The sequence below is a fragment of the Microtus pennsylvanicus genome, chromosome 3, assembly GCF_037038515.1.
Source record: "Microtus pennsylvanicus isolate mMicPen1 chromosome 3, mMicPen1.hap1, whole genome shotgun sequence".
NCBI classification, from domain to species: Eukaryota; Metazoa; Chordata; class Mammalia; order Rodentia; family Cricetidae; genus Microtus; species Microtus pennsylvanicus.
This window is the reverse complement of record NC_134581.1, coordinates 43,508,009-43,533,120: the sequence shown is the minus strand read 5'-3', so window position 1 is coordinate 43,533,120 and position 25,112 is coordinate 43,508,009. Positions and strand designations below refer to the sequence as shown.

At 45.1% G+C, this 25,112-nt stretch overlaps 1 protein-coding gene across 2 annotated transcripts in view; it reads right to left on the bottom strand.

The window, feature by feature from the left end:
• Positions 1 to 25,112, bottom strand: part of Lrrc1 (leucine rich repeat containing 1) — a 117,369-nt gene that overhangs the window by 15,365 nt on the left and 76,892 nt on the right. For both annotated transcript variants that reach the window (XM_075965181.1, XM_075965182.1), the window contains exons 3-10: positions 23,496 to 23,574; positions 19,218 to 19,307; positions 9,843 to 9,899; positions 9,596 to 9,659; positions 9,167 to 9,241; positions 6,595 to 6,739; positions 4,208 to 4,326; positions 2,832 to 2,915 (exon numbers count right to left, since the gene is read on the bottom strand). In XM_075965181.1, the coding sequence (XP_075821296.1) occupies positions 2,832 to 2,915; positions 4,208 to 4,326; positions 6,595 to 6,739; positions 9,167 to 9,241; positions 9,596 to 9,659; positions 9,843 to 9,899; positions 19,218 to 19,307; positions 23,496 to 23,574 (713 nt within the window). The remainder of the gene's footprint in view (positions 1 to 2,831; positions 2,916 to 4,207; positions 4,327 to 6,594; positions 6,740 to 9,166; positions 9,242 to 9,595; positions 9,660 to 9,842; positions 9,900 to 19,217; positions 19,308 to 23,495; positions 23,575 to 25,112) is intronic.

Genomic DNA, 25,112 nt, shown 5'->3' with positions numbered 1-25,112 from the left:
TAGAGAAAATGTCCATAGTTTACAACGATGAACAACACAGAGCAGTCAGCCAGTTTGAATCTTCATGCACTAATGAAGCAAAACGGGAGTTAGAGATGTAACTGTAGTCAGAACAATACTTACAAGATGACAAGTTTACCTGACTTTTCTAAAATTCCAAGCAGCTAACAATTAAGAAAACAAGAGACATTCATTGACTTCCAAATGTTCACTACAAATGACACCACAAAACACAAACAGAATCCTCTACTGTGACCCCAACAGACAAACACCTTCCCCTCAGTCATTTGGGAAAGTAGACGGAAATTCATGCGGCTGGAGCAAGGAGCTGTGCCGTGAGACTGACGATATACAATACCATCGACTACAATGACAGAGACACGGTGTTGGAAAAACTGGAGACGCAGCAACCAACAGCAATTAGACAACTATGGACTTGGGACATAAAAATTGCTAACTTCCTGTCTTAGCTTAGAGATGCCATATATACAACTTAATTGATCAAGAAAAAAAGGTAACACATTTTTCAATGGAAAGACCCCAAGAAAGTGTAAGAGTTGATCAAGTGGTGTCAAGCAAGGAGATAAAGCTGGTGTTCACACACAGACCTCCCAGGGCAGACTACACTAAGTGTACACACTGTGACTGACACGTGACGGGGACACACTTTGTGGTTTAGTTGATCAGTCCCAATGAGACAAGCAGTCATACTCTTTCTGCTAGGTACCAAACTGAGATCCATGGCAGAGACATATACTTAATGAGTTTTTTATCCTGGGATTTGGGTGTGTAAGGTTAGGGCTGAAGGTAATCTAGAAATATCTCACTCCTGAAAATCAAAACGTTTCTGCTTTATCAAGACACTGAAGAAAAAAGTATCTGTTTTATCCACTTACACAACTCTAACGCCAGGAAATCAATCACAGTTTCCCAGAAAACAGAGAACGTGACAGCGCAAACGCTTTAAAGCTAAGAAGAGTTTTGCAGTAGGCTATAAGCAAAACACTTCTGGACACTCAATTTTTAAAAATATCAAAGACAGCTCACTGTTAAAATGACAGTTGCTGTTTCATAATAATAAATTTGTAAGATTTTTTTCCCCTAAAATGTCTCCCTGGAAAAAAAAAGAATTCAAGAGCCATCCAGAGATGACGGGAGAATGTTGTTATTAAACTTCAACGTGCTCTCCTTGGCATTTGCCCCAAAATACCCCTCTGCTATACCGATTTTCTAGCATGCGAGACCAAAGGTCACTTGACCTTTCTTTACCGAATCAAGGTTCTGTACAATCTTCAGGACACATGAAAAGGCCGAGCTGAATCTGAGCCCCTTGTGTTGCCCTGTGTTTACAGTCCAGTCACAGGGATTAGAGACTAGGAGCGCCATTTTAGAGCTAAAGACTGGCTGCCCTCAGTTTCTGTGCTGTGAACTGAGGAGGCCAGCACGACTTCAAAGACTGAGCGGGTGGAGCCACACAGAGGCACCACAGGCCACACTGGGCACTAAGGAAAAAAGCGACAAATCTCCCTGTACTGACTCTGCATCCAATCCATTCCCCATGCACAAGTGCTATTCCACAAGCGGAAAAATCAGTGTCACAGTATCAGCTGTGTTTTGGTTTACTGCTTACGGATTAGAAGCAAAATGTTTTGATTAGCAGAATCTTAGTTGTCCCAAATTTGGCTGCGATGTAGATTTGAGTCATTCAGTTGGAGATGGTTTCGCTTAGATATGATGGCTCATATCAAGAGTATGTCTGATTATAAGTGTGCCATGTTTTTAATCTGTTTCCTCTTGCTTCCACTCAGGGAGGTTATTCAACTTACCCAGAAGAGACTGGGCACTGTGAGCAGAGAACCAAGCTGAGAAGGGAAAGAAGCAGCCCGCACACCCTGTTAAGTGACCTTCAAGTTCTAGATCGTTAGATACCAACTTTGAAATTATTCCAAGACAGACGGCGAAGGGTCAGAGCAGAGAAATTTGAACAAAGCTAAGTTGGCCAATGACAATGTGGAGGGAAGAGGCTTTTTCTACGAGGACCCAACCAACAGGAAGTCTTCAGCAACAGCTATGCGATAAAGGGAAAGGAAAGGACTATAAACTCAGCTTTTGGCTATGTGACGAATATTAAGAACAAAAAGGCAAGACCAGTCTTACTCTTTCCAGTACAGTGCCCCCAGTTCCCAGAACACAGTGAACAATAAGTCTTCCAAAAGGACACTAGACACCCCCATGCTCCCCTTCACTGTGCGTTCTCTCTGCATTTCCACCTCCTCTGGTAGACCTAGAAGCCTCTGAAGAAGCCGAGTCACTCGCCACAACAGAAAGCGGTTGTCTCTTTTCACCAGTGGGAGAGGAGGAAGAGAGACGGGGAGTGGAGCGGGGTGGGGGCAGTGGTGGAGAAGGCAGCCTCCTGCCTTTGTAAAGGATTCCCAGCCTAGACATTAACAGGACCTGAATCTCTTCCAAGAAACAGGGTTGCCTAATGGTCCACTTTTATAAGCACGATAATGGTTTATGGTTAAATGCAGCAGTTAAACCCCAAATCATCCATATTCTCTGTCAAGTTCCCAATTATCTACTTCTGTCATAGTCATTCTCTTTATCCAAACATCAATCTCTCTCTCTCTTTTCTGTTTAAAATCCTGTCAATGTACCTTTCTCAAGTCTCTGTCATGTAACTGACAGGCATCCTTGGATGCACTCCTCTGGCCAGGTTCATGTCAAAATGCACCACACGTCTTTTAAAGATGAAAAAACACCACTAATGAACATTTTTGATCCCTTATGTATAACCATTATTACCATGTTATTTCTTTAGCAGCACATACCTCTTTTGGTAAAGACACCAGTTTATTTCTGTCTGCATTCAAGTTGCTCAACTTCTTAAGTTTTCCAATGCTCTTAGGTAAAGTCTATTAAAATAATACATTTGTTATTAACTTATCACAATTTTAAAAACATAAGTCAACAGAAGAAGCAATTATTTACAGGGACTTATTTTTTTTTTACAAGAGTATCAAAAGAAAATGTTAGATGAATATCAGATGCCTTTAATGGTCACCTGGGGAAATGCAATGACATATTCTAAGTTCTGTTGATATGATAGTATGTTTGAAAGAAATTAAATCAAAGGTGGAGATGAGGCAGTAATATTCTTCCACTCAACAAGTGTGTATCTGCACCCTCAGGGTTTATGTGTGTCCTTCCAGCACACCAGACAACCACAGGTGGACGGTGGCTCTCCAACACCACACAGAATCTGAGGGGGACTAGAGTTGTAACCAGTATGGCTTCTATTTGTAAGCCTAAAGCTCCGCTAAGACTGGACGATCTGGGAACTTCCGTATGCCTGCCAGAGGAAGGCCATCTGCGGAAGGACACTGCAGGGACCCACCGCGTCTAAGACTTTGCTCTTCGTAGGCTGTCTCTCACTGTACCCAGAGGATACTACTTCACTTAGTAACACATGAGCAAGGAGAAGAAAGAGGAGGGAAAGGAGGAAATGTGGGCTGTAAAGAAGAGAGCGGAGAGAGAGCCAAGCAGCCGCCTCTTAACAAAGCACGTACAAGACAACCACAGTAGAGAAGGCAACGGACAGTGGGCCTGACCTAGGAAACAAAGGGAAGGGCAGGAGGGGGCAGACAGGAGGGACCAGCTGCCACCATGCTGACCACAGTAGAGGAGAAGGCAATGGCAGTGGGCCTGACCTAGGAAACAAAGGGAAGGGCAGGAGGGGGCAGAAGGAGAGACCAGCTGCCACCATGCTGACCACAGTAGAGGAGAAGACAGTGGGCCTGACCTAGGAAACAAAGGGAAGGGCAGGAGGGGGCAGACGGAGAGACCAGCTGCCACCATGCTGACCCAGCCTCGTGCGTGCACTCCTGACCCTGGTGGCGAGAGGAAGCTTGGTCAAAGAGCGAGTCTAGTCTGGGCAGCTGCCTTCAGTCCTTGGTTTTAGGGTAGAGATGGCAGTGGGCTTGTTCAAAGTTTTCAGATGCCATCCTCCATCTCAGAACACAGCAGTCTAAGCATCCATCCCCCCAGACCCTTCCCATTCCTTCGGGTGCGCTAACACACCCAGGACATAGCCTGTCACAGGCAGGCTGAGGTGGGAGTGCAGTGCAAGGCTCTGGGTGTGGAGCAAGCTGGTCTTCAGGCCACACCTTCCTATGGCAGAGAACTCATCCCCACACCAGGCACTCACCAGGAGACGGTTTTCTGTAAGAACCAATTCCGTGAGATTTTCACAATCCCCAACTGCTTCAGGCAACTGTGTGAGTCTGTTCTGATCGAGCTTCAAGATTGACAGTTTCTTTAGTTTTCCTACAAAAGTGTCATTTAAACTCATTAGTTGTGATTCTTTGCCTAATCACCACTTGGTTGTTTTTGCCTAGCTGCTGTTCTTTTTTGTTTTAAATAATTACTTATTTTCTCTTCAACCAGCTTTTCAAACTCAAACTGTACCACTCTCATTTAGATCACTGAAGGTTGAGTGCAAAGAGCAATTTGTTCAGCACATCAGAAAGTCAGTAATTAGAAACAAATTATTTGAAAGGGCTAACTAAAAAGACTGTGAAAGCCAGAGAATTTCATGAAGGACAAACAGCTACCGATGCACTTGTAAGAGAGGATTTGAGAGAAGCGCGTCTGACCCCGCCCCAAGGCTGGAAGAGCTGACTTGTCAGCGAGAACGCAGTGACTCTGTGAAGACCCTCGCAGGAGTAGCTGTGCATGCAGAAAAAGGTAGAAACTCCAGAGCTTCTCAACAGGAAGTCTTGACAGACACCCACAGGGCAAGGAGAAAGAAGAATGAGTCTAATGGCCACCTCCAAGTCCCCAGGGACAAAAAGTAAACCTAAGTCATTCGAATTCTTCCTTCCAGCTGAAGTCAGGGAAATAAACAGTGAAGGCACCCTTCATTATCACCAATGTCTGTTATTGTGAGATCCTAGCAAGGACACCATCACATTAAATGAGAAGATCACCTCCACACAGAGAGAAACATGAAGCTGGGGAAAGAGAAGTGAAGGAAGAACTCTACAGCCTTGGGCAGAGGCATGGGGCAAGGGAGGACTGGCCATTCCTTCGCTCACTGTGTATCATAATCAGTAAGGTACTAAGTCCCCAGTGGATCCCTACAGGCCCTTGCTATGATAGAGCTACCAGTCCCTGCGTGTACTCTTTCTCCCTCTCTCCCTCTCCCCCGCCCCGCCCCACTCTCTATCTCTGTGCATTATATATAAAATAATTATTAGCAAATATCTAATAATTAACATTTTAAACAGTTGTGCAAAACAAATAAACATACATTGATTTGGTTCCGCTTTCAAAATTTCTGAACAACCAAAAAAGCACATTAACAGACATTTCTCTCTCTTACAGGATTAGCAATGCATACAAGGAAAACATTACAAAAACCCCTATTTAAATAAAAACAAGTTCAGGCCCTTGAATAATGAGAAAGAAGATAAGATAAAACATTTTTCACAGCTTAAATAACAACACTTGTTCCATCACATTCTATACTAAATTCTCACCCTGGTCTAAGCTCCTTTCTAAGAAAGGAAATGGAGCGGGTAAGGTTGGGCAGTGCAGGCCTTTAATCCCAGAAATTGGGAGGTAAAGGCAGGAGGAGTTCTGTGAGTTTAAGCCCAGTTTTGCCTACAGAGCAAGTTCCAGGACAGCCAAGGCTACATAGGGGAACTCTTTGTCAAAAAAAAGTAAAAGAAAGGAACGAAGGAAGGAGGGAGGGAGGGAAGAAAAAAGGGAAGGAGGGAGGGAGGGAAAGAGGGAGGGAGGGAAGAAAGGAAGGAGAAAAAAGGAAAAAGCAAGAGGTGATGTGGGGAGGTCCTTCTGTACATGTGCTGCTTTTTTTATTAATAAATAAAGAAACTGCTTTGGCCTGTGATAGGGCAGAGTAGAGCTAGGTGGGAAAACTAAACTGAATGCTGGAAGAAAGAAGGCAGAGTCAGGAAGAAGCCATGGAGCTGCCAGTTGGAACCTTGCTGGTAGGCCATGAGCTTCATTGTAAAATATAAATGGGTTAATTTAAGATATAAGAGCTAGCTAGGAAGACGCTTAAGCAAAAGACCAAGCAGTGATGTAATTAACACAGATTCTGTGTGGCTAAAGCGACCTCTGCCAACAGGAAGGTTAAAAGATCTCCCCTAGCACATTACAGATGGCTCAGCTCTATCACGTCCCCTTTAAAAGCACCTTCCCAGTGCGCTCATATCAAGAGGATGGAGCCCAGTAAAGACCTAAGTTCTAGTGATGTCTGAGTTACAGTCTCATGGACTGTTTAGGATTCTGTTATGAACTGTCCTAGGGACTGCTCATTTGTCCTCTAATCGTGACTAAGTCACTTTTATAATTATGGGGCTCAGATAACGTAGACATGAATCAACACTTGAAAGTAACAATATCACAGGTATCACCAGGATGGACTGGCGTAGCTGAAACTGCATTAACTATCCCTTGCCTTCCTTATAAAAACAAGCAACGGGAAGTCCCATTCCCAGCCCTAAACAACGAGCAACGCTCAAGGCGACAGCAGGTGGAACCCTATGTCAGCTACGTTTCAATACTTACCAATGCCATCGGGAACTGTTTCCAGTAAGTTCTGGGAAATGATTAAGTCTGTTAGCGAGGTCAGGCCACTGATTTCTTCAGGAAGTCTTTCCAACCTGTTTTCAGAGACATCTAAGCAGAGCAGGCTCTTCAGATTCCCTATTTCCTGTGTTCATGGCACGGAAAGAGAAACACATGCTTGAATCTGGCACAGCACAGCACAAAGGAATTTGCTCTAGATTTTCACCATCAAACCCAGGTCTGCATCACAGAAACAGCAGCATAAAGAACGCGAAAGTTGGAAGACCAGGACGGATGCTGTGGAACGCTGGACATGATGTGACCGTTCCACGCGTGACCTCACACCACATAGGGGCATCTGCACACGATCAAGCAGGTTACAACTGGAGCACAGATTGAGTAGGGGCTCACAAAGCCTCACCCCCTCCCCAAGTGAGCAGTTCAGTGATGGCTGAAGGAGAAAGGAAAGTTCTTTTTCTTTAAGGGCACGGCCCATGGTAGGTGGGCCGATACCCATGTGTGTATACGGGCAGTACTAACTGGACTTGGTGGGTCTAAAATAGAAGGAAAATAAAGATGACATGAAGTTGGGAGGAGATGGAACAGAGTGAGGGGAGTCGGAGGAAGGGAGTGGAGGATAGATATGATCAAAATACATTATATATATGATATATATCATATAATATCATACATCATATATATGAAAAACTGTCTTTAAAAATCCTCAGTTCTTTGGGAGGCAGAGGAGAGCAGATCTCTGTGAGTTTAAGGCCAGCCTGGTCTACAGAGTGAGTTCCAGAATGGCCAGAATTGTTAAACAGATAAACCCTGTGTCAAAAAAAAAAAAAAACCAAACCAAACCAAAAACTCCTCATTTCTGGGGCTGGAGAGATAGCTCGGTGATTAGGAACACTGACTACTCTGCTAGAAGACCTGGGTTCAACCCCCAGCACCCACATGGGAATCATATAACCATCTGTAAGGCCAGACCCAAGGGACCCCACACCCTCTTCAAGTCTCCGGATAGCACTACACAAGTGTGGTGGACAGACACATGTGCCAGCAAAGCACTCACACATAAAATACAAAAATAACATAAAATAATTTAAGGCCTCAGTTCTAAGCATGTTACTTTAGCACATATCTACACTCTTTCCAATGAAAATGACAAACTATTTTTTATGATAAATAGAGCCTAAAGGAGAGGTTTAGTAGAACTTGATACTAGAAGCAAACGGGATTTTGAAATAAGCACTTAAAGAGTAATTCAATGGTGATCCCATTTCTGTGGCTACAATGCCACATGTCACACAGTCATTTATACACATTGCTCAGACATGTGCTCTCCCCTTTTAATACCACATGGTCAGTATTTATTACACTCCTGGTCCTCCACAGTATTCTCCCCATCCGGCAAGGATCTCACACACGTCCCAGTGAAATCTCAGTATCAGTCAAAGGCAGCCCAAATTTCAGAAGTAGAGTCTCATTAGTTTCTCAGCTCCATTAGTCATTAAGAGACATCATGATTAACCTCAGGGCTATCACAGAACAACGACAAGTCTAGTTGAGTGCGTCCGTCTAGTGTCAGAGTTCCTGGCCTCTCACTGTCGCTCCCACCCACAGCTCACAGCCGTGGGCCACCATCAAGCAGGCAGCACGCAAACTATTTTAAAATGCGATCATCCACAACATGAAAGGCATGGCCTGTGAACTCTCAAGATTCAGACTACGTGGCAGAGAAAAGGAGGGAACAAGACATGGCTGTGGTGCTGGGGTTCATCTGAAACGAGACCTGTCTGCTAGACTCCACTCTGAAGAATGAAGTGGCCCATTTCATTTAGAACATGGGTCTCATTTGATGACAGCAGAGAAAAGACTAAACATCATGGCACCCAGCTCAAACCGTGAGTGCAATGGGGAACAGGGGGAGCTCTTAATATTATTTTACATTAACTACCACAGGGGGGAAAACATAGTGAAAAAAAAATACCCTAAAGCACTTGGGCACAGCAGCAAAGTAGCAGAGATATATAGTGTCTCAATTATGGTCTTTATCATCCACAGATCTAATGGCACAGAGTAAACTACACTGGGTAGGAAGAATAGATGAAGTACAGACTTTGGCATCTATAAAGATGGCAGGCTGGGTTTCCAGTCTCCCTGTGACACGGTACAATGGTGAAAGCTCATGGCTTTTTTGCAGATGTGTTTTTTTTCAACAATGAGATGGCTCAGTGGTTAAAACATTGCCTGTTCTTCCAGAGGTCCTGAGATCAATTCCCACCAACCACATGGTAGCTCAAAACCATCTGTAATGAGATCTGTGCCCTCTTGAGAAAGAGACCTGGTCAGTCATCCTCATCAACTTAGACCATGAAATTTATTATGAACAAGTTCAACAGAATCACCATATATGGGCTGCCTGCCCATGCATGTGTCATTATGGTCAGGACACAAATTTCATTCTTTCATTTTCTTATCTTTGGGGTCTTCTGGGAAGTCCCATGAAGCAGGGAAGACACAGTTTACTGCTGTTGCGGCACATTTTGTGAGACTCACTATGAATTACCTGAGGTAATTCAGACAGTTGATTTCCATCCAACCAGAGATCCTTCAGATGTAGGAGCGCCCCAATTGATTCTGGCTGAAACAAAAGGTGACATTGTAGTGACAAGGCCCCAGACCTCCATCTTCCATCATGAGAGAAAGAATTATCAAATGGGAAAAGGGTACCACAGCAGGCTTGGCTGCTATTTGTCTCATGTCAAGACTCTGTCCCTAAAACTGCCCCAACCTCCTCCCTAGAAAGCAAACACGGCGCCTCATGGTCAGACCGCTAGTCCTGACTCCCTCAAACCATATTTCTCCACCATTGTGAACAGAAACTCATTTCCCAGGTTTCCTAGTTGTACCTGAAGAAAGACATCCCTACTGAACTCAAAAATCACTTGAGATCATAAGGGCAGAGAAACATCAAATCTCTCAGATACACACTTACCAAATTATAGATTTCATTGTTTCCTAAATCAAGTTCTTCCAGTCTCCTTAGCTGGGTGAGAGAGCTGTTGAAATAACCAACAACAAGAATGCTCAGAGAGGCCATAGCACACAGAGAAACACACTTCCTTTCTCGGACTAGTTTCCAAAAGCAAGGTTCATTTGGATGTGGTAGGAAGCACTGCTCAGGAAACTATTCTGCGAGTCACTCTGCACAAAATGCCCTCTTCTTTTCCCCAGAGACTCACTCAGGAAGATACGTGAGAAGATTCTCTCTCAGTTCCAGTGAAGCCAGGTTATAAAGACTAGAAATTCAAAAAAGAAAATGGTGTTAAGAAAACACCTTCAATATTCCTACTCCCCCTCCACCATCCACATCCCCCACATGCTGATCTTATTAAAACCTTTCCCGTTACTCCACAGAATAGAAATATAGACCACAATCACCATCCACCACCACCACTGATGAACATAATAATCTTCACGTCCCAGATTTCAATACAATGGCATTAATAAAAGTATAGTATTTGACTTACAAATACCTTACACATGAGACAGGGAAATAACTTCCCAGTCACCGAAGACGACCACTCCCTGAACTAAGATAGGTGCCAACTATGTGCCTCTCAGCTTCAGAATGTTAAAAATGCGCTGTTACTAGAACAGCAGTGCCTTTAATCTCAAGGGGCGGGGACTTCTTCCCGCTATCAGTGAAATACCATGCCTGTTTTGAATAGAATGCCTGGTCTGCCAAGATGGCTCATGGGTAAAACACTTGCCACCAAACCTGACACTCTGAATTCAAGCCCCAGAATTTGCTGGTGGAAAGAGAGAACCGATTCCTGCAAATGGTTTTCTTACCTTTACTGTGGCATGTTCCATCCCATAATAAACATAATAAAAAAGAAAATCAACCTGGGGGGAGGGTCTCAACAAAAGCCCAGTGCTCTACCTCATGGCCACCTCCCTTTTAAGGAGCCAGGAATAATACGATGAGACGCTCTGACCATACATCTGACTTAATGCAGTAGCTATATTGATGCTGCTCTTACCCTTACTAAGCCCTAGCACAGATCCTTGCAGCAGATTCTCCTGCCTTTCAGGACACTGTGGAGCAGGCAGAGGCTCTCGCTAGCAATGATTATCTGGGTCACTTTCAGATAAGAGTCAGTGCCTCACTAACAAAAGCCCCCACCTCCTGGACTACCTCAGCACTGCATGACACAGATTCCAAACAGCCACCACCCTTCACTTCACAGGTACCGAGGCTCCATGCAACCCCAAGCAGTTTTGCTAATATTGCTTTAGCAGCATTTAGATTTGGAGGGATTTTATTTCTGAGCATCAGCACTAATCTTCCTTAATCCTTTACTTTCTGTTTTTCCAACAACAAAACTAGGACCATGTGGACTTAAAAAAACAAAACAGGGCATAAATATGAGTAAACAGTCCTTCCACCTATTGGTACAGATATGCATCTTTACTGAGAATATTTTCAACTATGCTAAGCACAGTATACACTCTATATCATATCCAATTATAAGCTAAATAAGGGATTGGAGAGATGGCTCAGCAGTTCAGAGCACTGGCTTCTCTTCCAGAGGTCCTGGGTTCAGTTCACAGCACCATGCAATTCCAGTTCCAGGGGATCTATTCTCTTTGGCATTCACAGGCACTGTATACACATAGTGCACACATAAACCCATACACATAAAAATAAAAATTTGAAAACCGAATAGAGTTCCCCTCAAAAACCAAAGCAAAGAAAGACGTCAAACAATCATAATTTGATTTAAGAAAACCAAAATCCTTGCTCTAAATAATCACTCATGGACTTATGCCCAATGTTTTCCTAATGGAATGAACCTGACTGGCAATGGCCTGGCAACGGAAGTTCTAGTTTCTTTCTGTCAAGGGTTCACATGGAAGTACTGCCATGGTGGTGGTGGTGGAGGGGAATAGCTATCCAGAACTAACATGTGCAGTGCTGACAGTCACACCTGGAGAGGGAAAAGCGGAGATTTGATTTCAGAGATGTGTTCACGTCACTGCACGGGTTTATTAGAAAGGTGGCAAACCCGTGTACATCACATTTACATCTTTTTAGAATCACTGGTGGAGTGGTCTTCTTACCCACCCAGCACCGTTACCTCCGTATCTATTTTGACAAACTAAGGACGGCTACTGATAGGAGGAAAGTCCTTTGCGTCAGAAAATTTCACTTACTGGGCACCATCAAATGCATTTTAAGATTTTTTAAATTATGTGACTGATGTGTGTACAGAGGGCACAGACGAGTGCAGGCCCCGGAGCGGGAGCTGTATCTGTCAATTGTGAACCACCTTAACGATGAGTGCTGAGAACAAAACTCAGGTCTTCTGCAAGAACAATACACACTCTTAACCACTGGGTCCTCTACAGGCTCATCAAATGCATCTCGAAAAGCTGCTTTATACAAAAGTTGAGTCTGTGTTGTACCATGTTTCTGAGGTTTGGATCTGAGCACCTCCACCTGAAACACAGTAGGGAGGAGCCTGGAGAGAGGAGGGGCTGTCCAGAGTTCCTATCACACCTCTTCACACCAAGTCAGTCCTGACCATCTGTGGGCAACATTATGATGGCACTCAGAAGTCTAAGGCACCCTGCATCAGGAAGAAGCAACGCCACAGTCCAACCTGGTCACGCTATCAGGTATCTCAGGAGCTCACTTTTGCTGGAAGTTTCCCAGCAATACATGAAAACCATTTCTTGATCTCCAAGGCACACAGTCATCTCACCTCCTTAACCAAACCAAAAAGCACTGCGAATTTTACTACTGTGTGCTGTTAAAAATATGACACATGGGATTGTATTCAGTTGTTAATAAACTTGAAATTTTCAGGTGATGGATGGAACAAGAAAACAGACAGCAAGGTAGCCCAGAAAGACAAACACTGTATGTTCTTTCTTACTTGTGGCTCCTTCTCCTCATCTTCAGATGGGAGTGTACAAGAGTGAAAATAGATGGGACCATGGGGTGGGGAGAGAGGCAGCTCTAGAATGCTCAGTAGGACACAGGTGCTGTGAAGCTGGGATGAGTAGGAAAAATTGTCATTTAAGTGGGGGGGGGAGATGAAAGGAGGAGGAAAATAAGGCTAAAGATGCTCAAAAAAGCCATAGGGGTCCACTGACAGCAGTGGCGGCAGAAGCCGGGCTGGCCCCACCAACAGCTGACTAACTCGGATCCCATGCTTTGAGTGGGTCCACCCCAACATCTATCCCACCCATGAGCTGCTGTAGCATGTGAAGGAGCCAGTCCTGCAGGAGCAGAGCTGCAGGCCCACCATGACTCTGACAACAGCAGAATATCAGAGACAACTCTCAGCAATGGTCCAGTGCATCCAGAAACCCTGAACCAGACCAATGTCTCATTGCAATGAATATTTGTGTGGTGTGTGTGTGTGTGTGTGTGTGTGTGTGTGTGTGTGTGTGTGTGTGTGTGTGTGTTTATATATGTATGCATGCACGTACGTGACACCAACTTCTACTGCCACTGCGACGAAGGATGAGTCAGTGCAGAGGTGGGAAAGACTGAGAAATGGAGTGGTGAGTGAGCGGTGGAGGTGGAACTAGAGACGTAAGAGAGAAGCCTGCGGTCGAGGTTAGAACATGCTGTCGAACAGGGCCAAAGGGGAGGGGTGCTGCAGCCTGGACCCTGCACTCGGTCACAGTCCCCCCCCCACAGAGCCCCGACCCCCCCCCCACACACACACACATACTGCCCAGCTGCCCCATTTCCCTGGTTCTGAGCAACAACACAGTGTCCAAGATGGAAAAACAGATCATTTTCTGGATTGGATCCCCTCAAAAGACCTCTATGGTCCACGCTGCACCTGAAGAACCGTTTGGTATCCATGGTACACTGCCTCAGGCCTGCTGAATGAAGCCCAGGGATCTTCTAGAAGTCCATGGTCCTATAACAGCTAGAAGCTGTGTTGATGTCCCTGGCCCAAGGTACCACTGAAGACATTTTAACAGAATTTTCCTTTATCAAGGACAAGAAGGTATGACTCCAGTCTTTTTAAAAAGATTCCTTAAAAAATTACATGTATGTCTGTGCCTGCCTGAATTTATGTTCCGTGTGTCTGCATGGCTGCAGAGGCAGGTGGCGCCATCAGAGCTCCTGGAGCTGGGGTTCCGGGCAGGGCTGGGTCCTAGGACAGTAGCAGCACTACCACTGAGCCTTGTCTTCATCTCCCAGTCGATCGGCCTGTATGTCTGTGGTGTGTAGTGCGTGCCTGCCTGACGCCCATGGAGATTAGAAGAGGGCACCAGATTCCCTGGAACTGGAGTTAAAGATGCTCGTGAACCACCATGTGGGTGCTAACAACTGGACCTGGGGACTCTGCGAGAGAAAAAGGTGCTCTTAGCCAACGAGCCACCTTCCAGCTCTGCCATACAATTTGGGGTAGAAGCCTGGCATCGACCGTAGGCCGCCACACTGCACTGTTTTCCTCACTAGGCTCTGTCTCCTTTTCTACCTTGTACAGACTTAGTTTTTAAAACAGTATCTCACTACCTACACAAACCTTAATTTTTAAAATCATTCTATTTTAACAAACAGCTCATCTTTCAACTTTCAGTCCTGGCAAGTTACTTTCTCTGCAGTACTGCTGGGAAGGCCTCACTGTCCTCTAGGCACAATTACCTCCTGCCACTAGCACTGCGCCAGCCCTCAAGCAGTGGCGGGTGAGAAAGCTAACAGGAAGCCTTGCCTCCTGCAACCGCTCCTGTTTCAGACAGTTCAGAACAGCAGGGCAGAAGTTACTCTCTCTAAGTCAGAATGGGGGCCGACTGCATTTTTAGGATTCTATTTCAAGTGACTGAATGAGTGACTATTTTGAGAAATTCACATTTTTTATAACTGTTTTAAATAATACTCTTTTTAAACCATTTTGGTTCTCCCCCTCATTTTCATTACCAAATCATCTAGAAAACAGAATAAAAGATACTTATATCAAACAAATGACAATATACTGCAAAATCATAAAAAAATAACCTACAAGCATTTACAGTTGAGTGAAAAAAATATACTTTTGCTGGTGAAAGTACTCTACCAATAACCTATGCCTCCAGGCCTCTAACTTAAATATATATATATTTGCTTTTGAAACAACATTTTTACAGCAATTTCCAGGCTTCAAAAAAGAATATTTAATATGGTAACAGTTTTCTCTAAGGTTTTTCTCTACTGTCACAACACAGCTAAGCAGCCTAGCACCAGGCTTTGTCAGCCAAGGCCTCAAGGCTTGCTTAGTTCAAGTTCACCGATATCAAGGTCACTGGCTCCAAGGACAGCACAGACAAAACCAGATCCACACGTTCTAGCTCCGTCTGCCAGGGAACCTAACTAAGGCCTGCCAACTCATTCTGTTTCTACCACCAAATTATCATAATTACATGTTTACTGATAAGAACTCTTCAATGACCCATGGCTGTGCTGGGAACTACACTAGCTCATCACAGACAATTCTGCTATTCTAGGCACGCTACGCTTCAAGGAGAAATTTTAATTAAAGGAGCAGGGAACACGCTTACGCTGACTTCTTTTTTATAGCATTTCAAGTAACATGTCTGTTTCATGGAAAAGTTACACAAGGTCAAGACAAAATAGCATACCGCCCAATGCTGGGCCGCAGGCTTCCCAAGTCTTTAGCATGCCCTGCTAGTTCCCCGGGGTCTCAGTCTCCTCCGACCCTCACCTCCACTCTGCATCACCCGAGCACTGTAAAGACTGGACACATGTAATTACTTGCTCGCCAGGGGTAAGGAATTGGACTAGTGACCTCAGAGCAATGCATCAGTCATTACATCCTCTTACTGAAGTGTATAAATCCTATGTTTTTAGCACATTTTATTCACAAGCTATACAAATATTATCACTAGTTCCAGAAAATGTTTATCCTTTCCAAAAGAATCAAAGTCATTCTTGTATGAACATGTTTTTAATTCTGAGTACATATAACTAGAAGAATTCATTAAAATTCTATCCACATTCTTCAAACTTGTTCTGCCCTTCAGCCTCTAGCAACTACTGCTTCTTTTCTTATAGACTTGACTGTACTTGCTACTCTGTATAAACAGAGTCAAACGGCATGTGACCTCCGGGGTCTGGCTTTTTTATTGTTTTAACTAAACATCTTTTCAGGGTTCATTCATGTTGCAGCATGTAGCAGTACTTCGTTTCTTTCATAGCCGTTTATTGATTGATGTACATTTTGCTGACCACTCTCTCATGGATCCAAGTTTGAATGGTTTCTACTTTGGGGGTATTATGAAGAATGCTGCTATGAACTCACCAACCAATTTTTGAATGGACATACCTTTAATATGGCTAGAACAGCTGGGCTCTGTGGGAGCTAAGTTCAGCTCCGGGAGAGAAACTGCCCACACTGCTGCAAGAGCGCTGCACTGGTGTACTTCCCCCCAGCAGGAGGCAAGGTCTCAACTGCTCTAACTATGCAAAGACACTTACTACCTCGTACCTTTCTGACAACCATCCTAGCAGGGGCAAAGTGCAGACGCACAGAAAGACTCGGGACCTAAGACACTAAGACCTGGGGAAGGAGGAAGAAACAAAATGTGCCAACTGTGAGAACCGTGCAGTTTAAAGACGGCCGTATCTGCAGGGGAAGACTCAGACTCTCCAGCTAATCCACCACGCACAGCACAGAAGATGCTGACTGCACGCAGGGTGGCTGCTGCCCGCCTTGGGAGCAAGGGTGCTGCGGTGGCAGCACAAGCACTTGGGGAGCACCTGCCTCGCTGCAGCTGCCAGCAACACCTCACCCTGCTCCCGACTTCCCTCTCTGCACACAAGTCTGTTCCCTGCTGCCTTTCACTGCAGGCCGGAAGCAGCTTTAAGCTTCCTGGCAACAAAGGCAGAGAAGTAAATGTGAGAAATGTCGGAACTGTTATCAAAGCGAGACAAGCTTCCCATTCTTCTGGTAGATAGCTTTCCCTAAAAATAACCGCTTTTCTCCCTCACAACTCCTTATATCAGAAAAATGAAGAGGTATTAATAGACAATACTTATTATTCTTCATTACAAAGTTTTATGGCAACAGAAGCTGTGCTTTCCATAGTTTCTTCTTCAGAACCACTTTTGACAGCAGCTGAGCCCAGAGCACTGCACAGGGACAGGCTAACACGGTTCTGTGGAGATTCCAGGACTCCTCATCCAGGACCTCCGAGGTCTCGGTGTACTGAGGAGTGTATTCGGTGTGCTCGGTTGTGGTGTCCACCCAGCAGGGAAACAGGAGTGCTACCCAAGATGCCTGCGGTAACTGGAGTCCTGATGCAGTGCGTGCACTGATTACAGGCACACAGTTGAACACCCACGGACACAGAATTGAAGCGATTACAGTATGGGGAGAAGTGGCAGGTCAGGGAATCTTCAGGACTGGGATCTACTTCACCTCGGTCCGCCATTATGGAAGGTGTGGCAAAGAGAAAGGCTTTTAACCTTTACATGAAGATAGACTTCAGCCGGTTTAGAAAGAGAGGGTACCGGACAGACTTGAAAATCCATCTGTCTGAAAGGCTTTGGGGTTTTCTGCTTGGTTTATACATGGATCTGCAGTACAGTAAAATCTGCACACTGCATGCCTGCAGATACACATGTTAACAAAGGTCTGAAACTGCAGGGCCCAAGTTTAACTAGAAACGTGTGTGTGGCCAACTTTTCAAAAGTAGAGCTAATGGACACAAAGATCCGCAGAGATCACTCAAGCACTGGTTCTCACTTCCCAGAGCCATCTGGGAAGACTTCAACAGAACCCACTGAAGCCCAGAAAAGCAAAGTTTGAGAAGCGCTGCTGTAGAGCTTAGATAACACCCTAACAATCATCTAACAAAAGGGTGCTCTCCACACACCTACAATAGACCTTTACAGTCCTTGCATTTATTATTTTAAATATAATGTGTTATATACCAATATATTGCTCATATTAAAAACACACATAAAATGTTATGGGACATAAAAGAAAACTATACATACATATATGGTTATATATTTGCACATGCATATGATTATATAGCACACACACAGACACACATACACACGGTTAAGACAGGTCTTACTTTGTAGTCCTGGATGTCCTGAGACTATGTGGATCAAGCTGGCCTGGAGCTCATACAGTTTCTCTGCCTCTGGGACTAAAGGTGTGCGCCACCATGCCCAGCTTTAATTTTTTTTTATTAAAAATAAGAAACCCTACAATGTATGCTGCTACACCACCACCCTTCTCTGCTCCAAATAGTACTAGGCTGATAATACTTAATTATCTTTATGCACATACAACACAGGCAATACTTAATCATTCCAAACATTTTGCTTCACATTTGGTGAAAACAACAGGCTAGACATTGCCTCAGCTTCCGGCTATAAGATAAGAAGGCCACCCTGCAAAGGCAGGTGCATTTGCTAGGTCACCACACCAGCTTCTACATTTCCCTCTAATTATGGAAAGGTCTTTGTTAAGGTTCTGTTGATAAAACTGCCATCTTCCCTGACTGGCTTTTTTTTTTTATTTTTAAAAAAGAAAAGACATTATCTTTCTGCATTTTACCTACCAATCCCAGTTCCCACTCCCTCCACCTTTCCTCCTACCCCACCCTTCTGGCTGCTTTTTATTAAAGGAGTTTGAACAAGGTATTTCTTAGTTATTCTTATTTCTTCTCTTAGGAACGCTCTGTTCAGAGCCATAGCCCATTGTTTAACTGGGTCATTTTCTTGACTCTTTGCTTTCTGAGTTCTTTGTATATTGTGGATATTGATCTATCAGCTGTATAGCTGGCAAAGTTTCTCTCTGCTCCGTGAGCTTCATTTTCATTCATCTGATTGTTTCCTTTGCTGTACAGGAACTTCTTAGTTTCATGAGGTATCACTTGTCCAGTGTTGGCCTAAATTCCAAGCAAATGGAGTCCAGAATTCAATTCCCGGCATCCATATCAAGCAGTTCCAGGGAGCCTGATACCCTCTTTTGCCTCCAGGAACATTCACAAGCACATGGCATACACACACACACACACACACACACACACACACACACACTTTAAAAACAAAACTTCAAACAAACTAGATTTCTTACAAATAAAAAACAACAGTACAGTTTATAACCATTAAGATTTAGGAACAGCTGGGCACTGGAGAATGGCTTGGTGGGTAAGTGTAGACACACATGCTCAACATGATTAAGAATCTGAATTCCAGAATGTAAAAAGCTGGGTGTGGCCAAGTGTATACCTGTAACCCCAGTGCAGACAGAGGCGAAGATGGAAACCTCTCGGGATTGCTGGGCACCAGCTCAACTCTAGGCTCCCTGAGAAACCCTGTCTCAAAGGAATAGACTAGAGAGTGACAGAGAGGGAGGACGCCTAACCTCCACTGTCCTCTGGCCTCCTCACACAAGCCGCTGTGTATACAGAGGGGCACACACAAATGGAAGGCTGACTTTCACCTTTCCTGACGGGATATGGAAGGAGTGGCAAATGGTACTGCGTCCCACAGCTGTAAAGGCAGAGGGTGCGGCTGACAAGCTCCCTCTCATCCCCAGCACCCACAGACGTCCGCAATAACTTACTTCCCGATATTCTCTGGCAGAGTCTGCAGTGAGATGTCATTTACAGAAAGACACGTTAGGTTCTGTAGCTCAGGAAAGCTCTCTGGCAACCTACAACAACGACGACAACAACAACGTTAATTCAAAAGAGAAAGGCAGTGCACGCTGAGTGTAAAGACAGACTTCTTCCACACGGTTGGTGGCTGCAATAGCCTCCTGCTATTTATTATGGAATACCCGCCTTGGCTTCCTATATATACTACAGCTGTAAGCAGAAGCAGACGGCTCTGTCTACAGAGGGAAGCACAGGCCCTGCAGATACTGAGAGAGGGATGTGCAGATGTGCACGGCCTCCTAGAGAAGGTGCTGAGGTGTGCGGGGCGTTCTAGGAGAAAGAAAGATGCTGCTGCTGACACTGGAGCCCAACCTCCGAGGATCTGGGGGTGTGACGGCACACACCTTTAATCCCAGGGCTCGCAGGCAGAGGTAGGTAGGTCTCTGTAAGTTCCAGGCCAGCCAAGGCTGCACTGACCACAGCCTCATTGACCACATCGTAAACAAAAAAAGAGTTAAAATCCCAAGGAACAAAACAAAACAAGAAATCCTGCTGAGAATGAAAACACTGCCCTGATTAGAGAAATTGCAGAAAAAAATTTAGCTAGCCCGTGGGGTTTTAAGCCGCAGGACCGCTGCAGCTCAGAATGGCCAGAGCAAAGGATCACTCTACACTGATGGGCTGCAGCCAGCTGCTCTGCTGTCTTCTTTTTAATTCAAGATGTCACTCATTTAAAATAACTTCATCTTTCACTACGCAGTCCATACAAAAGCACTTTAATGTCTCAAACTCCACAAAATGGTAAGGAGTTGACACAAAATCATCATTTAAAATTTACAAAGAACGGAGGCAGGGGGATCTCTTTGAGTTTTCAAGGCCAGCCTGGTCTGCAAGAGCTAGTTTCAGGGCAGGCTCCAAAGCTACAGAGAAACCTGGTCTCAAAAAAGAAAAAAAAGAAAAGAAAGAAAGAAAGAAATTCTAGTTTCAATATTCCTAGGTACCCATATTTAGAAGGAAAATCATGACTCAAGATGAAAGAATTTTAACACATCTAAAATGATCTCTCTTTCTCTCTCTCTCTCTCTCTCCCAGCATGAGCAGAACTCTGACTTTAGCAGTGAGCTCTTGATCACTATACTTGTCTTTTCTTTTGCTAGGTATGTATTTTTAAAAAAAAAAAAAAAAGAAAAGAAAAGCAAAAAAGAAATCCTGTATTAATGTTTGACATGTAATATAAGTTAATTTCATAATTCAAAACTCAAAATCCAGGTACCAAGAACAGAGCATCAACAGGAATGTTTTATTACATTATTGGGAATCAATTGCTGAAGATTGTTACTTATATTTCAAAAGACAAAACTTATAAGGCCTGTCTGGAGTTTTGTCTGGCATATATAATCTTGATAATCTTTATAATCTTAAAAATACCAAAAATGTTCCTAAAGCAAGTGAAATGCTTTAGCTAGCTGCTCTGCCCTTCTGCCAGCTGCGGGTTTAGGTAAGGGTGGCACGTACAAGTGCATGCAGCGGGATGAGGGTACAAGTGCATGCAGCGGGATGAGGGTAAAGTGCATGCAGCGGGATGAGGGTAAAGTGCATGCAGCGGGATGAGGGTACAAGTGCATGCAGCGGGATGAGGGTAAAGTGCATGCAGCGGGATGAGGGTACAAGTGCATGCAGCGGGATGAGGGTACAAGTGCATGCAGCGGGATGAGGGTACAAGTGCATGCAGCGGGATGAGGGTACAAGTGCATGCAGCAGGATGAGGGTACAAGTGCATGCAGCAGGATGAGGGTAAAGTGCATGCAGCGGGATGAGGGTACAAGTGCATGCAGCAGGATGAGGGTACAAGTGCATGCAGCGGGATGAGGGGCAGAAACCGGGTGAGGAGCTTCTACCGCTCTTCACAGTAGCTGCAGGGTCTAGAAGTCTGCGCATCTAGCTGAGGTTCCCTCCCCAGCCATAAGCTAAGTGTGCCAAGCTAAGCAATTACCGAGTCCCCTTCAGCTCACAGATAACATCTTAATTCTTAACGTCAGGACACCTGCCAAACTGAAATGATCCTTTTCTCTAAGGATCCTGTCACAGAGGAGGCCAGGATAAAAAACGGGAGTGAAAGTCTCACATAACCTGAGTGTTCTCTAGCTGAGAGCGCCTTCAGATGATTGCGGAGACAATGTTAACAGGAATGAGGAGGAGAAAAGGAGAAAAGCAGAGGCGATTTAACTGACTGAGTGGCTAGGTCTCAGTTGCAGCAGCTAGAGCATCCCAGCTTTCCAAGCCATATAAGCTGCCTTAAAGCTCCGCTAGCTGTGTAGTTCAGTGAATGCCCGCTGAGCACTTCCTTCGAGGATTACAGCTGGGCTGGAGACACGATAATAAGAGAGAAATGCAAGTCACTTCCTCATGTCTGTGGGGGAGTCTTTATTAGAAGGACAGCTTACCTGTAAATGTCAAGTGCTACGGGAACACAGTGCAGAGAGGGTGCTGTGGAAGACCAGAGGGGCATCAGGGAGAAAGCAGGGTGCTCTCCCAGGTTGAAGGCAGGGGAAAGATCAGAACTGTCGGGGAAGGGGGCTGGGAAAGGAACTGAAGTGTTCATGAGTACTCAGAGACTGACAGGGCAGCCGAGGGCAATCAGGGTAGAGGCTGTGGAAGCACACTGTAGCTGAGGAGGCCCTCAAAGCCCTGGGGGAGCACGCACGTCAGGGGACAGGAAACAAGAGAGGTTCTGAGAAGAAATAACTGTGTGAAGGTTACTAGGAAACAGGATCCAGCTTGGGGACAGTAACGAGTTAAAAAAAGGTATTAGATTTATGCAGCATAAGAGATTGTTATTTTTCAGTCATAATTGATAAAAGTATCAGTCACTGAAATCCAAAAGAAAGAAACCAGAAACACCATGAAAATATCTAATTCTGGGAAATGAGATATGGGTGAAACAAAACTAAATAGGGAATTGTTCCATACTCAGGGAGTCTCAATTTTAACATGAATAAGATAAATCCAGCTCAATTTCAAAGGCAACAGCTATGTGCAGTGCCTTGAAAAATCCTACAAAAGGACTCACTGGCCCAGAGAAACCTTTAGCGCACACACCCAAGAGTCGTCTCTGCGTTGCCGTATGGGTACCAATTCATTTCCCCTGGACTCCCAACTCAGGTGGGCCCCAAGGAAGGTCACGACAGTGGCCCTCAGCCAGGCGCAGGCAGTGTTCTGTGAAACCCCAGGAAAGGCAGAGCTGCACTAAGTAGTAAAATGGACAAGGGGCCACACTCAGAATGAGAACCCTAAGGAAACCCCACAGCTACTGCAGGAGTAAGGAAATAATGGTGTCAGGAAGGTTTTTGTAGCTGGGTGGTGACAGACACCTTTCGTCCCAGCACTTGGAAGCCAGTGGCAGACAGATCTCTGTGAGTCTGTAGTGAGCATCGTCACAAAAGCGAGTTTCACGACAGTCAGAACTGTTACACAGAGGAACCCTGTCTTGGGGGGAGGGAAGGTTTTTGTGTGTGTGTGAGTATGTGTTTTTGAACAGAAAGCTGATGTTATAAATGTTTCATTACTGCAGTGTAAAAAGTAAGACTTCTCTGGCTGGGTGTATAACTCAGAAGAAGATCGCGTGCCTAGTAACTGTGCAGCCCCAAGGTCCAGAAAAGGGAATCGACTTCCTGGGTAAACAACACACGGGAATCTCTCTGGCCCCAATCTAATCCTACAAGTCAGGAGATGAATTGGGAACTGATTTTTATTTTATTTTTTACATTTATTTAGCGACACACACACGTGCGTGCACACACCACAGTGCACATACGTGTGACATGTGCATATGGGAGGCCAGAGGACAGCAAGACAACCCACAGGAGTTAGTTCTCTTCTACTACGTGGGTTTCAGGAACTGAATTCTCACCATCACAGCAAGACAACCCACAGGAGTTAGTTCTCCTCACCATCAGATTTGCTGCCAAGTGCCTTTACCTGTTGAGCCATCTTGTCTACCCAACTGAGAATTTTTTTAAGCTACACGTCTTCATGCTACTCAAAAATGTGTTCTTTAACTCCTGCTTTACCAGTCCTCATGAACTCCTTGTCCTCGGTCCTAACAATCCCATCGATACCAATGAGCCCTCTTCCACTGCATATATCAACACACTAAGAGTCAATCCCCAGGCTGTATTCCTTCCCCAGGCTGTCAGACATGCTACCCCGAGCACTGTAACTAGGTACGTCAATCGGAAGGTTACCTGGTGAGGGGGTTTCCACTGAAGTCGGCTACCTGCAGGGCTTTACAGAAGGAGATGCTTTCTGGAATTTCGGGAATATCTAGAGGAGCAAAGAGAGATCAGCAGCAGTGTTAGCGTTTTCATGTTTAGGACTGAATACAACCACAGAGAGAATCCAGACGCTGTGACCTCATTCAGTGTGGCCCCGGCTTGTTGGAACTATTCTCCTACATGTCTGCAGAAAACATGTTCTTTAAGGAAGCACATGAAAGATGTGCGTGCCTCCGGGTGTAGTGCACATGTCTGTAGTCCCAACTACTCAGGAGGCTGAAACAGGAGAATCACATGAGTGCAGGAGTTTAGGGCTGTGATGCGCTATGCCGATCAGGTGTCTGCACTAAGTTTGGCATTAATATGGTGACCTCCCAGCAACAGGGGACCACCAGCCTGCCTAAGGAAAGGTGAACTGGCCCAGGTTGGAAAAATGTATGGGCTCAGTGAGCACAGGCCCTGGGTTTAATTTTTTAGCTGACATAATTGGAAAGGTGCCAACAGTTGATTTGGCTGGTAGGCTGAGATGTGAATCAGAAGACGGTCTAGTGTGAAATAGTTGGAGCGGTCTGATATGCCTTGGCTTGGTTTAGATAAAGACACTGGAGAGGATTTGCTGTGTAAAACCTAAGCCTCCACAATGGGGGCAGAGAGGACAAGCTCTTCACTCGCACTGCAACAGACAGGCTGTGAGAGGGGAACCAGCACACCGAGGAGCTGTCACTGCTTCTCTCTGTAAGCCACACCTTACAGTGCTGGCCGCGGCTGTACAAGGGGACAACTTAAATCCAATGGGTCAAACTGAATCCCAGAGCAGCAAGGGTCAAGAGGCGGTACCGAACCGCCAGAGGCAAGGTGAGCTCACTCGTCACAAGGGACAACGTGGGCAGAGCAATGTTCATAATGGTCTGATTCGTGAAGACCTTTGGCACTGGGTAATCAACCATGACGCTTCCTGAAGTGAAACAGACATTAGGCCTAAGCTCCTGCTTTAGCTATATACGCAGGAAAATTGTATGCTAAATGAACGGCTGTCTCGAATCATAGCAACAGGCATTCAAGGCACCTCGACCAATTTCTAGACTTCAGCTAGTTTATAGATCAGAACCCCTTGAATGAAGGGAGGCCATGTCCCTTTGAGGAAGGGCCCCGCTGCAATAGTGGGGAGGTTTACTATTCTTCCATCTGTCACTCCCATCCTTCCCTTTTATAACTGGGGGAAAGGAAATAACCAGACCTGTCAGAGCCTATTAGACGGTGGCTCACAACAGAACTGACTCTGGGAGCCCCTGAAAGGGTTGCGGTTCCCAGGCAGGTGACAGGAGGATCTCAAACTGTCGAGCTGTGACTCCAATGGCAGCTGTTGCAGCAGATGTCACAGCGCCATCCTCGCCTGAGCAGATATTGACCTCACAAATGCTTTTATCTCAAGACCTGTCCTTAAGGACCAGGAGAAACAATTCTCTCACTCTTCTACCTCACAGGTATTATTAGTTCTCCAGCCCTGTGCCACAACTCAGTTCACGGGGATTTGATCATTTGCCTTTTCCACATGGCATCCAAACAGTCTAACCATGTTGATGACAT